Source organism: Argentina silus (genome assembly GCF_951799395.1).
Source record: "Argentina silus genome assembly, chromosome: 10".
Taxonomy (NCBI): domain Eukaryota; kingdom Metazoa; phylum Chordata; class Actinopteri; order Argentiniformes; family Argentinidae; genus Argentina; species Argentina silus.
This window is the reverse complement of record NC_139664.1, coordinates 12,546,192-12,560,350: the sequence shown is the minus strand read 5'-3', so window position 1 is coordinate 12,560,350 and position 14,159 is coordinate 12,546,192. Positions and strand designations below refer to the sequence as shown.

The window sequence follows — 14,159 nt, the reverse complement described above, 5'->3', positions numbered from 1 at the left end:
AGGAAGATTACTGCTGCTGCCCTGGCCTTTGTGCTTCTGACAGCAGAGCATGTAGCTAGTCCTTGTTCCTGGGCCAGGGGAGAGATCCGGGAACTCTCCATCCCCCGTTGTTACTGTCACCCAGATGACTGGCCCAGAATGGGAGCAGGAGACTGGACAAGGAGCTGGACGCTTTGACCTTGTAAAATGTCTGGTCTGTGTCCTATGCAGGCTACCAGGAGTTTTAGAAGAGGATAGATGTTGCTCATCAACAAAGTTTCATGTTAAGAGCTAAGCTTGGCATGTTGCTGTTGTTTAATGAGGAGCTGTCATTGCTTATGTAAACCTATAGGTTCTTAGGAAATACTGTTGATGTGACTCCAGTGACGTTGCTAGGTGTGTACATTAAATTACTAGAATTTGTCTTGTAGTACAGCACTTGAACCTTTTGTGATCTTGGAGTCTGAAATGCCACTATGACAGTGGCCCTGAATATGCAGTATTATTGGAACTATAAATAACAGGTCATAGAATTTGTTAAACAGCTCCCTTCTCTTGCTGGTTGGAGACTGAAGAGACACCTATTTTACCTTGCATTCAACTTGATTCTGTTGTTTGACCAGCATAATGAATTAGTCAAAGGACACCGGTTTAAGTACAGTATTATTGGTAAATGGGCTGTGTGCATGTGTGCGTGTGTTCTCACAGGAAACAGACGGTGTGGTTAGAGCCCAGGGATCCTGAGTTGGAAAACACACAGTTGAACAGGGAGAGCTTTGTGTGGCCAGCCAGTTTCACAACTCTAGTCCTATGCACTGGGGACACGGCGCAGGTTAGATTGGAATCTGTTTATGAAATTTGTGTAAGGCCCCTAAGCACCTACAGTGCAGTCTCACTGCTGTACACTCTCCCTGTGCATAGTTTTTATTAAAATGATATAAAAAGTCAAAACATGTCATCAAGGAATAACAGCTAATGTTAAATGCATCATTGTTATGCTTTCTTTAAATAAGGGCATTACATACTAACTGACCCAAAAAGCAGAGCTGCTGCTTACCACATAATGCTTGTAAATGGTGAGACCATGTTGTGACTGGGCTTGAGCGTCTACTAGGGGTATTACGGTATAATGTGCTGTCTGTTTCCAAATGTTCCTGTCGAACAGCAGAGGCTTGTCCTCACAGCAGCCCACTCTCAGGGAGAAGAGAGATCATCCCACTATTGCTGCAGACTTTACTCAGCAGAACTGGAGTATACATCAGCTCTGACACTACTCAGAACCTATTTTCTTTTATCCTTATTCAACAGTTTGTTTCAGTTATTGATAGAATGGTTTTGAAGAACTCGATTTTGAGGGTTTGAGAATTTAATTGTCAGGTGTCATGGCAAATGGAATACAGTCTATTTTTTCTGTTAGTCCTCTGTACCATATGAATTCACCATCGGGGCCCTCAGAAAACTGCAAATTCTGGCTGCTGGATTTAGGTATGTGTATGGGAAATTTAACCATTCAGGTCTCAGTCCTGTAACAGTACAGCCCATCATATATTTATTAATGTGTTATCACAGTGTTAATGTTTTGATCAGAGACATAACCAAGATAAACATTGATTTATGAATTCAATAGTTTTACAGTGCATCATTACCATAATTAGTAAGTTATCATGTTGTTTTTCTATAAATGTTTCACTGCCTACTACAGAATATCAGGAATAACTTTGGGGGGCATATTTACAATATTGATATTGTGGGTATTATGGAGTTAAAGCAATTCCGTGAGTACACTTAAGTGATTGAAATATTAAATCTGGTTGGATTTTGACCAGATTATGGACTGCATGGTCATATGGGTGACAGGCAGATGTTTTTTTTTTCCCTGCCATGTTACTGACTACCTGTAGAGAGCAGTGGCTTTAACAGTACATATTGTCGCTGCGGACTGTAACTGTGTCCACTCTGTATTTATTCCTGAGGTATCACACCCACTCTAGCACCTTCCAAACCTATTCTCACTATCTCTCCCTCCTGTTGATGTGCTGTTCCTCAGTTGGGAGGTGGCTCACACCCATAGAACATTCCACATAGGCTACTACTCCCTCCACGTCTCCAGGGTCCACACACACACACACACACACACACACACACACACACACACACACACACACACACACACACACAGGTTTAACGGGGGTCCCTGGACAGATAAAGACCACACCAGCCAGTCTTGCTTATGGCACCAGTGGAATTGCAGGCATTTGGAACCACACATATTCTAGAAGTGGAGGGCACAGGAAACCAGAGGGATAAATCTGCCTTGTTTATCTCAATGTTGGTGTGACAGGCCCAAGACAGAATTAGGATACTGTCACCATACATACTTTTGATGTACTGAATTACAACTTTAGCACTGAAAGTCTCTCGGGACTATCATGTGACAGTCCACAGGGATATGCTGTCTTTATTCATTCTTGATGAAGAATGTGCATGCTAGCGGTTACTTTCCAGTTGTCATTGGAAATTAATTGAGTTGAGTTGCTTGTGTGAGTTTGTATATCTGTGTGCATGTGGTCAGAGTGTCTATTGCCCCTCACAACTGGCTGGGCCTGTGTACCCTGTGTGTTGTCTGTTGAGTAATTTTCCCAGGAAATGGGCCAGACATCTTAATCTAATTGGGCAAAAGAGCCACCATTCCCAGATCAGATGCTGTGCCACACGTCTCCCACATCATTCCGTCTGATATCCTCAAAACTGCTGCCCTGCTGATAGTGACCTGAAAGGTTAAGAGAAATAAAGTTGTGAATTGAATGAAGGTAGACAGGGATGATGCGATATTGACATGTATTTGACCCTCTGTTGTGACCAGATGAGCTCTAAAGATGCTACTATGACTCCATTTCCCATGAGTGTTGGGGACAGCTGAGGAAAGGTGAGATAGACTGATGAAAGACACCCTGCAGGGCAGATTGAAGTCACCAGTGCTCAAACTACCCAGAGTGCAGTGCTTTACAAAGGGCATGTCTGAGGTTATTTTACACCCCGCTGGAGAGGAATGTGTCAAGACTGTTGACCCCTCCCTCTAGTAAATCATGGTCTTCAAAGACACACAAACATCTCTGCTTAATATAAACCAGGATCTAGCTCCTCTTAATGGAGCTTAGCACTGTTAGTGACACTGCTTTGTAGGTGTGAGGTGACTCGTGGAACCCCTACATGTTTCTCCTCAGGTTGTGGAACACAGCCTTGGGGATGGTCCCAGAATCCACAACAAATCTTTGTTGAGAAAGACGAGCCACCATGATTTTGTGTTTCACTGAAAACACACACTTTCAGTGTCTCACTCTAACTTGCTCGGTGTTGTGTATCTCTCTTGTGACACCGTAGTAGCCCATTTCCTGGTGTGATGGATGGGCTCCAGCGTGTGAGAGCAGTTCAGACCTACTCTCTAATACTACCGCTACATGAGGGGGTCAGGACCTTAGTAACTCTGTACTGTTTGCTCTATATGTGGAGCGGGTTTCTACCCATGTGTTGAAATGTATAGCAGACTGGGTCCTGCCACAGAACCACTGCAGACCTGTGGTTTTGAAAGGTACTGTGAGAGTGAGGATCAAGTATGAATAGAGGAGATATGCTAATGTTAATACTATGAGCAGCAGGTTGAGTATTGGAGTGAGTGGAGTTTTAGAGGAGTGGGACCCAGATTTTATTGGGCACTCTGGCATGGCTGCACTTCTGTCAGCCAACTCCACACAGAAGCACTCTGCCTACTCTAGAGGTGCTGTATGTAGGGTAAGCTGTGGGAGCACACAGAGCCCTACAGAACCCTGGTGTAGAAGGAGTGAGTTTGTTCAGGTGGAGGTTTGATATCTGTTTCCTTCCTCCTCTCTGGGCTCAGGATGGAGCTGGGCTGGGCTGGGCGGGCGGGCCTGGAGGTGTGTGCCCAGTGGGCAGGGACTTCCCTGGTGTACACGTGAGGCCAATGAATTAGAACAACACAGCCAGTGTTCCTGTGACGCAAGGTCCTGTTCTGCCTAGTGGGATTACCATAGTTACCCCCTATCTTTTTTGTAAACTCTGTTCATTCAATTTTTGGGGATATTTTTCCCTTTCCTCATACTGTAGGTGATCCCACGTGTTTCCCATAAAGGAGGCCACTTTTATTATGGCCTACCTGTGGTTCTCCACTGAGTTGTGTCTTTAAGCATGACTAAAACAGTCCATAACAGCACCTTTTAACAGACGTCAGTATTGCAACTCAGGTTTACAAGCCATGCTCCAGTTATTTATACGTCTCTTGAAAGCCTGTGTTTCTACCCTGCAGATATGGAAAATACTTTCAGAGCCACACAGGGCTGTTTGAGAGCCTTCTCTTCCCAGGCACTGGTTGTCTGTGCTGGGGGGAAAAAAACACATGCTTCATATAAGCACAGCACAATAAATAAGTGTGCTTGAACCCCTGCTGACCAGAAGTGGCAGTGATCCCTCCCACACATGTTCACTGTCACGAAGGACTTGCATGTGAAGCACATACACTGGTATAGTACAGTAAGAGTTCCCAGACCTGCCTCCTATGAGAAACATATGCAGGCATAGTTAATAGCGTTCAATTTATAATATCCAACAGATGCTTTTCAGATGGGGTTTATGACTTTTACTCCAGGCAGCCAATAGATTATGAGATGGGAGGATAGGAAACATTAACTCTATGCTTTTGCTTGCAAGTGTCGACTTGAGCACCATCCAGACTAAACTTGTTTGCGCAACTTGAAATGTTATGGAAGTCATTGACTGTACTGTAGCTAGCTTCAGAACATCTTCTCCTGAGGTAGCTCTTGGCTCCGGGGGAAGAATGTGTCTTCACACAGTGTCTACACAAGACAGGAGTATTCCAGTATTCAGTTTGAGTTCTTCTCTTCACTGTGGTGCAGTACCCTGTTCAGGTTTTGAATCAGTATGATGGAGAAGTCAACTCTCACTTATGAGAGGACCTGGCATTCTGGTCAGCATTGGGGATAGCCATGGGGTCAGTCCAGATCCATCATTTTGAATCCTTATTTGATTTTCTATAGGCAAAAACAATCAGTGAGTGCAAGATGTTTTGGAAGTACTGGTAGATTTTTTCTCTTCTCTTCACCTTTTGTTATGGCAGCATACTTCTGCTCTGCTCCTCCTGGAGGGCCATCTGGTCAGAAGCTGTTATGGTCAGATCTGGTTACAGAGTTCACAGAGAGCTGAGGACACAGTGGCGCCTTCACTTAGTGCTATTAACAACCTACTGTATTCACTGTGTGCTCATCTATCCATTGTGTGTAGACTAGAGAGCATCCCTATACATCATGGCCAGCCACCCCACACAGCTCCACATATAAAGCCACAGCCTGAGCCAACTCCCCTCCCACACCTCCCCAAGGACCAGCAACCATAGAGGAGGAGGTGGGCGTGCAGCAATAAAGTAGATGCCTACACACACACACACACACACACACACACACACACACACACACACACACACACACACACACACACACACACACACACGCTGGGCCCAGGGAGAACAGCTTATACAAGTTTTACATAATGCTTCTGTATATCATGGTTGGGTTTTAAATGAGCTGCATCCAGCTCACTTTCAAAGGAGGAACATCTATAGATTTGCAGGCACACACACACACACACACACACACAAGGATTGTTTGGTAGAAAGATGCATTCTAACCATTGTGTACTGTATATCATGTTATTAGAAGAATAGAGAAGTAGCTACTGTTGATAAAGATATGTATATATGAATAGATATGTATTCCCCCTCAACATTGATGAAATGTTCAATCATTGGTGATATCACACACATCCCAAGATAAGCCACACATAGTGATTGACCTCCTCTCTCCCCCTCTCTCCCCATGCAGACACCCTCTCTGTCTCCAGTAATGATGCCATCCAGCCGGGAGCCAGCCACACCCTGGGGTCCCATAGCTCCCCAGGCCCCAAACGACCTGGCAATACCCTGAGGAAGTGGCTGACCAGCCCCGTGAGGCGCCTCAGCAGCGGGAAAGCTGATGGTCATGTCAAGAAACTGGCCCACAAGCACAAGAAGAACCGTGACGGACGCAAGAACGCGGACGCCGTCAACCAGAAGGACTCTGATGACAGTGCCGCCACGCCACAGGACGAGACCGTGGAGGAGGTCAGTGTGATCACTTGTCACCCTCTCTCTCTCTCTCTTTATCTCTCTCTCTCTCTTTATCTCTACTTCTGTTACCGACTATTGCTCCATTTTGTACTATATTGCCTTCTTTATGCCTTGCCCAATCTCTTCATACTTTCCTCCTCCATGCCAGGATTACATTATGTTTGTAGTTCTCTCTCTCTGTTGTTGCTATATGAGATGTTGTGTGAACTCTGTCGTCTTCTTCTTGTCCCTCCACAGAGGATGAGGAACGAGGGGCTGAGCAGCGGCACTCTCTCCAAGTCCTCCTCCTCTGGGATGCAAAGTTGTGGGGAGGAGGAGGGAGAGGAGGGGGCCGACACTGTCCCTCTGCCACCCCCCATGGCCATCCAGCAACACAGCCTGCTCCAGGCTGACTCTCAGGACGACAAGGTGAGACGCCTGCACGTGCGGGCACACACACACACACACACACACACACATTTAATACCAATTTTAGAGGTACAATAGTGTTCTTGAGTCCATCAAATATGGCAACTCATCTTTACCGTGGAAGCTTTTGGAACTGAAAAGAGTGACTGAAATAGCCTTGCATCAATTATTATGTCTCTGTTAGGACCAGTTTCTTTTTGTTGTTTCTTTTGTTTATTTTTTTGTTTTTCTCATGCTAATATCGTTGTTTTCTCTTTTTTATTGACTTTCTTGACTTTGCTTTACCATAGCATTATGTTGATTTTTGTTCTGCCTCTGTTTTGTCTCAGTTCCCATACCTCTCCATGTAACTACCCACACTCTAGTCATACTCCTCCAATCCTGCCTTTATTTGACTTCCCTGTTGTCCTCAGTTACCCTAGCTGCCCTACGAGTTCTATTATTCAATTGTTGCCAATGTGAATACTCCATTTTCTATAGTGAAGTTTGTCTAGGACTGAATACCCCTTTTTAGAATGGTCTTGTTTAACCTGCTACCTTAGGTTGTGCCTGTTACCTGGGTTACCCCTCTACTGGAGTATTTAGCGGCATATACAGAGTTGAGTCATGTGCTCACAACAGTGGTGCTAATGCTCAGAGCCTGGCCCAACCTTAGTCCTGACCCCGCCTCCTACCCTATATCCTCCATGCTAGCCTGTAATTGGCCCCTATTAGGCCCCTATTAGGGAGACCACACCCAGTCCTTATTTGGACATATGGAATGTCGGGGTCCAAACACATCAATGGTAAGCTTCTCAAAGAAATGTGTGTATTGTATGTGTATAATGTGAAGTGTATGCATAATGTGGATTATTTATTTGACTTGATTGGAATACGACGACTTAACTTCTCAGCAAAACTGGCATACACTGTAGCTTAACTGCTGTCTCTCTTTCTCTCTCTCTCTGTCTGTCTGTCTCTCTTCCCTCCCCCTTCGTCCCTTCCCCAGGCTGCCCGTCTATCGGGTCGACCCAGTAGCTCAGAGACGCCCAGTGCGGCTGAGCTGGTCAGTGCCATCGAGGAGCTGGTGAAGAGTAAGATGGTAAGATCCAACCGTCAGTTACCCACTCCCCTCTGTCTGCTCAGCCCAGCTTGGCTCAGCTCAGCCGAACCCAGTCAGTCAGTCTCTTAATGCCATGTCCCACCAGTCATCTGTTCAGGGATGTGAGTCACCACACCAGCTGCCTCAAGGCCTGGCCACACACACAGTGCAATGTAAAAGATTGTGTCATGTCCTCCTACTATGCAAAGTGAATGTGCGTGTAGGTTCATCATCATCTCTCCCTCTCTCTCTCTCTCTCTCTCTCTGGCAGTCCCTGGAGGACCGCCCCAGCTCTCTCTCTGTGGAACAGGGTGACAGCAGCAGCCCCTCTCTCAACCCCTCGGACAACTCCCTCCTGTCCTCTTCCTCGCCCATCGACGAAATGGATGAGCGCAGGTCTGGCTTTCTCAAGAGACGCCAGTGAGTTTTGCTTCACAGTTTCACCCCACACTCACCCCACCGTCTGTCTCATAACCATGAATTAACTGTACTGGATTCCTGTGATGTCCTAATAATACTCTTATTCTCTGTCTCTCCTCCCATCAGCTATGTCTTACTGGAGTTGGTGGAGACAGAACGGGACTATGTGAGAGACCTGGGTTCAGTGGTGGAGGTAAGATTAGATTCTAGGTTGGGTCAGAGTTAAAGTGCCTGCACTTACAGTAGCATTGTATTACCACTGCATTTGTGTCTATGGTCACCTGACTGTGTTGTCTGTTCCAGGGCTACATCAGTAAAATGAGGGAGGATGGCGTGCCAGACGACATGAGGGGAAAAGACAAGATAGTGTTTGGAAACATCCACCAGATCTACGACTGGCACAAGGAGTATGCTAAGAATACTACCTAGCATATTCTAATTTGAAAATCCCACAACCCTTGGTTTCCTTTTCTCACGTTTATTTTCATTGGTCCACAGCTTCTTCCTGGCAGAGCTGGAAAAGTGCCTGGAGGACTCTGATAGGCTGGCACCCCTGTTCGTCAAACAAGTGAGAGAGATTTCCTTAATCTATGATCCCATTGGCTAGAATAATGTCATCAGTGCTGAATATTTTCTGCTGATCATGAAAATGATTACCATCTCACCCCACTACAGGAGCGGCGGCTACACATGTACATAGTCTACTGCCAGAACAAACCCAAGTCAGAGCACATTGTGTCTGAGTATATAGACACTTACTTTGAGGTAAGTGCCCTCTCTTCCCCCACCACCCTATAAGTGGTTTTATTTAAGTCTCTTTTTTGTCCTTTTTTTTTTTTTTTTTAACTCATTATAGTCTCTCTTATTATTGCCTTTTTTTTTGTTTTCCACCGCTGTCGCCTATCTACAGGGGACCACTTTTATTATTTAATTTCTATTTTTAAATGTTATTTGTTTATATTCATTTTCTGTTCATATTATTGTCTTAACTATTGTATTCTCCTCTCCTATTTTTGTCTTTTAAATAAAGTACATTTGTTATGAGAGCCTCATAGCATCATTTTCTGTGTTTATCAGGAGCTCAAGCAGCGTCTCGGCCACAGACTCCAGATCACTGATCTGCTCATCAAGCCTGTGCAGCGCATCATGAAGTATCAGCTCCTACTGAAGGTCAGCCAAGTCTACATTTGACATTTATGTTTGGCTACTAATGCCAGTTAATTCTGCATACAGTATTTCTACGCCCTCATGCATTTGAATAAAAGTATTGAAGAGTAAATCGTTCTTATTCCATTATTTCTTTTTCAGGATTTTCTCAAATTTTCCAAAAAGGCTGCAGTAGATACTGTGGAGTTGGAGGTAAGATCTTTAGTATGGCTTTGCTGTTTGAGGTGAAAAAAGTACAGATGAATATGCACATTCCTCAGGGGGAATTAGATTTAGAATTCCATTCCATTCAGTAACACTGGATACTCCAAACGTTGAACTCTAATGACATTATAAGATGGCATTCATGTTTTCAATTACTTTTTTACCAGTAGGATGCATTCCGAAAGCATTTGTCAAAGGCATGCTCCTATTACCAGTTTTCTTTCTCTAAAACTTGTTTTCTCATTTCCTGTTTACTTCAGAGAGCCGTGGAGGTCATGTGTGTTGTGCCCAAAAGATGCAATGACATGATGAACGTTGGACGGCTCCAAGGCTTTGACGTAAGACCCTTGTGTTTTGTCTCTTTCAGTGAAGAATATTGAAAGTTTATCTTGATCATTGCAAAGTCAGACAGGAGGGAAAGGTCTTGTTTATAAGGTCACAAATTGACCATAATAGCCAGCCTGATTTAGATTTTTCTTGCTCAAGTCACATGGTTGTAGACTAGATAGGATGCACTTTTTCATTGTCTCTGTTTTGGCTCATTTTATTAAGTGAATCAAGTTGAGTCATCTTAATGCAGTTTGCATATTTCCTATATTTACTCATTGTCACCCATCATTCCTCCCAGGGGAAGATTGTTGCCCAGGGCAGGTTGCTCCTCCAGGACACCTTCATGGTGTCAGACCAAGATGGGGGGCTCCTGATCAGGATGAAGGAGAGGAGGGTCTTCCTCTTTGAACAGATCGTGATCTTCAGTGAGCCCCTGGACAAGAAGAAAGGCTACTCCCAGCCTGGTTACCTCTACAAGAACAGTGTCAAGGTATGGAGGTCCAGCTGCCTGCCCATATGATGCTCTGAACAAAGACATGTTGTACCTACAGTAGCATTGCCTGTAAGGGGCCTACTCTAGACTCACAGCCCCTCCTCTCCCCTGTGTCTTGTGTGTACAGGTCAGCTGGCTAGGCCTGGAGGAGAGCACCGACGACCCCTGTAAGTTCACCCTGACCTCCAGGTCCTCTAGTGGCGGTATGGAGACCTACGTGATGCACTGTGCCAACCCAGGAGTGAGCCAGATGTGGGTCCACCAGATCAGCCAGATCCTGGAGAACCAGCGCAACTTCCTCAATGGTAAAGACTCACAGTCCCCTGTCTCGCTGTGTAGTGACACTCTGGAGAATAGATACACATGCTCTTAGATGTAACCACTGAGCACACAGTGTGATGGACTGTAGCATGACCATCACACTATTACATGTACAGTAATAGAAGTAATGCAGAGACCAGGTTTTTTATATTTTTGTTTCATGGTTTGATAGTATTTATTTGTAGCACTGCATCTCTCTCTCTCTCTCTCTCTCTTTCTCTATGCAGCACTGACATCACCTATCGAGTACCAGAGGAACCACGTGGGGGCCAGTGGGCCGGTAGGCCCCAGCAGCAGCAGTGGTTTGGCAGGGGGCAGCTGCAGCAGCTCCAGCATGGTGGGCCCTGGGAGTAACTCTCTGTGTGGTCCCGGTCGCTCCCGGCCCTCCCGCATCCCACAGCCCTCCTCCCGCATCCCCCAGCCTGTCCACCACCACCACCCCCCAGGCCCTGAGGGGCCTGACAGGACAGCAGGTATGTGGTCCCGCCAGCCCCCCTCCTCTTCCTCCCAGCCCCCCTGTCCAGACCCTGCAGAGGGGGACCTGGATGTCCCCAAGATGAGAGTGCTGGAGGGCCCCCGTAGTGGCAGCATCAGCAAGTCTTCAACCACTGCTGAGGGGAGCCCCAAGGAGGACGCCCAGACCTCCATCCCACGGATGGCTGTGGCCCCTCTGAATCTCACTAAGCCCCGCGTGGGGACAGTCTCTCCCATGACCTCCCCTATGTCACCTGGGGGGTTTGCCCCAGGCAGCCCAGCCCAGAAAGGCTCCTCTTACTGGCCCACAGTCCCAGCCTCCCCAGCCAGCAGGCCTGGCTCCTTCTCCTACCCCAGCGATAGTGGGGACTCCCTGGGCCGCCAAAGCCACAGCCACCGCCACTCCACCCACAGCAAGGACATAGACCGCATGAGCACCTGCTCCTCCACCAGTGAGCAGTCCATACAGTCCACCCAGAGCAATGGGGTAAGAGCCCTACCTGAGTCCCAGGCATCTGTCCTGCCTAGTCCTACTAACTAACACCTTACTGGCTGACCAGCAGTTGTCCTGGGTCTGAGAATGGCAACATCTACTGCTGGAACACAAGAGCTACTAAATTATCAAAGCACACTAACTTGCTATAGTGTGAGTTTTCAGCCTTCCGGCTCTTTCCGACTTCACTAACAACTGTGTGTGTTTGGCTGTCACAGCAGCTAACTGCTACAGTAACCATGCTTGCTGTATATTGATGTTCTCTCTTCTGGTAAGTGTTTCTGGGATGACCCTTTGCTACTGCTTGCTTTTGTTTTTCGACTGCATATAATTGCAATTAACAAATACTAACATTTTTCTAGAGGAAAAGTTTTTACATTTGCTTCAGGCAACTCATGACCTGGCTGGATATAAAAAAAATCTCTCGCTCAGTAATGCTGCCTGGAAGTAAATAAAATACAGATTTCTGGCTTTCACCTTTCCTGTCTTGAGAGAGGAGAAAAGAGGAGCTCTTTAACTCATGTTTACCTTCTTTCTCTTGCTTTGATCATTCTGCTTCCCTTCTTTCTTGTTCCTGGGAGCCTGACATACTCTTGTTGTGGCTGTCTTTGCCTTGCTTGCCCTGAGTAGATTTGACTCGACCCAAATGCATTTGGCCTCACTTAGAACCTTTCTCAGGCACTTCACCAGACCTGTATTCTCTCAGCCCTTTCTGTCTTTGAGAGACACCCACTACAGTCTACCTATTTCCTCTGACTCCTGAATATCTTGTCTTTGCTTTCCTTTGTTAGAAACACATCTGAATGTATGTTGTGTTCAGGTATATTGAAGAAACAAGGTTGTTGTTGCAATGACTTTCCACACTTTTCTGTCCGACCTTTCTGAGGTGATGAATGCTTTCTAATGATTCTGTGCACAGGGCTAAGCATATTAGCAGATTAACAACCGATGTTCTCTGTAATTACATATCTATCAAATCAATCATATTTGATTTGTTTAGCACTTTTTAGAGTCACAGTACTCTTAACAAAGGATGTTTATAAGTGTGCCTGCTGTCTTGTGTGTGTGTGCATGTGTTGTCTAAGACCCTACTGATTCCCTCTCCTCCCTGCCTCTCTCCTGTCCTCCAGAGTGAAAGCAGTAGCAGCAGCAGCATCTCCACCATGCTGGTGACGCAGGACTATGTGGCTCTGAAAGAGGATGAGATCAGCGTTTCGCAGGGTGAGGTGGTCCAGATGCTGGCCAGCAACCAACAGAACATGTTTCTGGTGTTCCGCGCCGCCACCGAACAGGGCCCGGCAGCCGAGGGCTGGATCCCCGGCTATGTGCTGGGCCACACATCCACCATCATCCCTGACCTACCTGAAGGAACCATTAAGTAAGAACCACTGCCACTTCACATATGCCAGCTAATGTCAGTGGCCTAGTGCTACTTTAAGGGCTCTGACTGGATTGAAAGAGGCCTAGATGGTCCATACTTAGAGACAGTTATTGTAATGGTTCTGTTTGCCTTTGTGTTAATGTGCTCTTTCTTTTTTTTCTCTGTGCAGAAAATCATCGTCTTGGCACACCGCACTCCGTATAAGGAGGAAGTCTGAAAAGAGAGACAAGGAGGCCAGGAAGGAGAATAAGATGGAAAATGGCTACCGCAAATCTCAAGACAGTTTGGCTAATAAAGTTTCTGTAAAGGTACAGTAGAATGTACTCGGCAATTGCAATATATACAATGATTGCCTATTTGTGTAATTACTGTAGCAACGGCTTTCATATGAACAAATTCAGTGATGCTTTTTCGTGTTTATATTTTCTTTCAGCTTCTAAATCCCAACTACATCTATGATGGTATGTACTGCCTACATGAGAATCTTTTTTGCATGGTCTTGATTACATGCTGGTCCAGATTGCTTAATGGTTCCATAAGGCGTTGAGTAGCTCTGATGTGACCTCTCTCCCCTCAGTCCCCCCAGAGTTCCTCCTGCCCCTGAGTGACGTGACCTGTGAAAACGGGGAGAATGTCACTCTCAGGTGTAAGGTCTGTGGAAGACCCAAAGCCTCTATCACCTGGAGAGGACCTGACCAGAGCACTCTGAGCAACGACGGTCACTACAGCATCACTTACAGGTGAACATCGTAGTAGAAACTAAGAAATGAAAGCTGTCACAGTTCAAGTGTAAGATGACCATGTACAGTAATGCCTAGCCTATGTAGTTTTTGCTCTAACATTGTGCTTCTCCTCTGTAGTGACACTGGGGAGGCGACTCTCCGGATTATGGGTGTGACTGTGGAGGATGACGGTGTGTACACCTGTGTTGCCACCAACGTGTTGGGCACAGTGTCATCCTCCACCAGCCTCAGAGTCTCGGGTGAGTGGCATTACTGTGGTGTTGTGTTAGTGTACAGTAAATACATGGAGAAGACATTCCCCCTTGGTATAAATTTACTACTGTATTTATCCACAGTATGCGTGTCTGTACTTTCACTATTAATGTTGAACCTTACTGTTTTCCAGGTACCTCCGATGATGGGGGTGAAGTCGTCTGGAAGAACAACTTTGAGTCCTTCTACACAGAGATTACTGAACTGGGAAGGTACACAC

At 46.0% G+C, this 14,159-nt stretch overlaps 1 protein-coding gene across 1 annotated transcript in view; it reads left to right on the top strand.

The window, feature by feature from the left end:
- Positions 1–14,159, top strand: part of triob (trio Rho guanine nucleotide exchange factor b) — a gene marked incomplete at both ends in the record, with an annotated part of 78,456 nt that overhangs the window by 62,779 nt on the left and 1,518 nt on the right. Inside the window, 20 exons of the mRNA XM_083678417.1 lie at positions 5,889–6,166; positions 6,410–6,580; positions 7,569–7,661; positions 7,933–8,081; positions 8,208–8,274; positions 8,385–8,488; positions 8,580–8,649; positions 8,757–8,846; positions 9,159–9,251; positions 9,390–9,440; positions 9,713–9,790; positions 10,081–10,272; positions 10,403–10,580; positions 10,824–11,557; positions 12,694–12,941; positions 13,114–13,252; positions 13,378–13,405; positions 13,522–13,684; positions 13,805–13,926; positions 14,073–14,151. Coding sequence (XP_083534543.1) covers positions 5,889–6,166; positions 6,410–6,580; positions 7,569–7,661; positions 7,933–8,081; positions 8,208–8,274; positions 8,385–8,488; positions 8,580–8,649; positions 8,757–8,846; positions 9,159–9,251; positions 9,390–9,440; positions 9,713–9,790; positions 10,081–10,272; positions 10,403–10,580; positions 10,824–11,557; positions 12,694–12,941; positions 13,114–13,252; positions 13,378–13,405; positions 13,522–13,684; positions 13,805–13,926; positions 14,073–14,151 — 3,127 coding nt within the window. The remainder of the gene's footprint in view (positions 1–5,888; positions 6,167–6,409; positions 6,581–7,568; positions 7,662–7,932; positions 8,082–8,207; positions 8,275–8,384; positions 8,489–8,579; positions 8,650–8,756; positions 8,847–9,158; positions 9,252–9,389; positions 9,441–9,712; positions 9,791–10,080; positions 10,273–10,402; positions 10,581–10,823; positions 11,558–12,693; positions 12,942–13,113; positions 13,253–13,377; positions 13,406–13,521; positions 13,685–13,804; positions 13,927–14,072; positions 14,152–14,159) is intronic.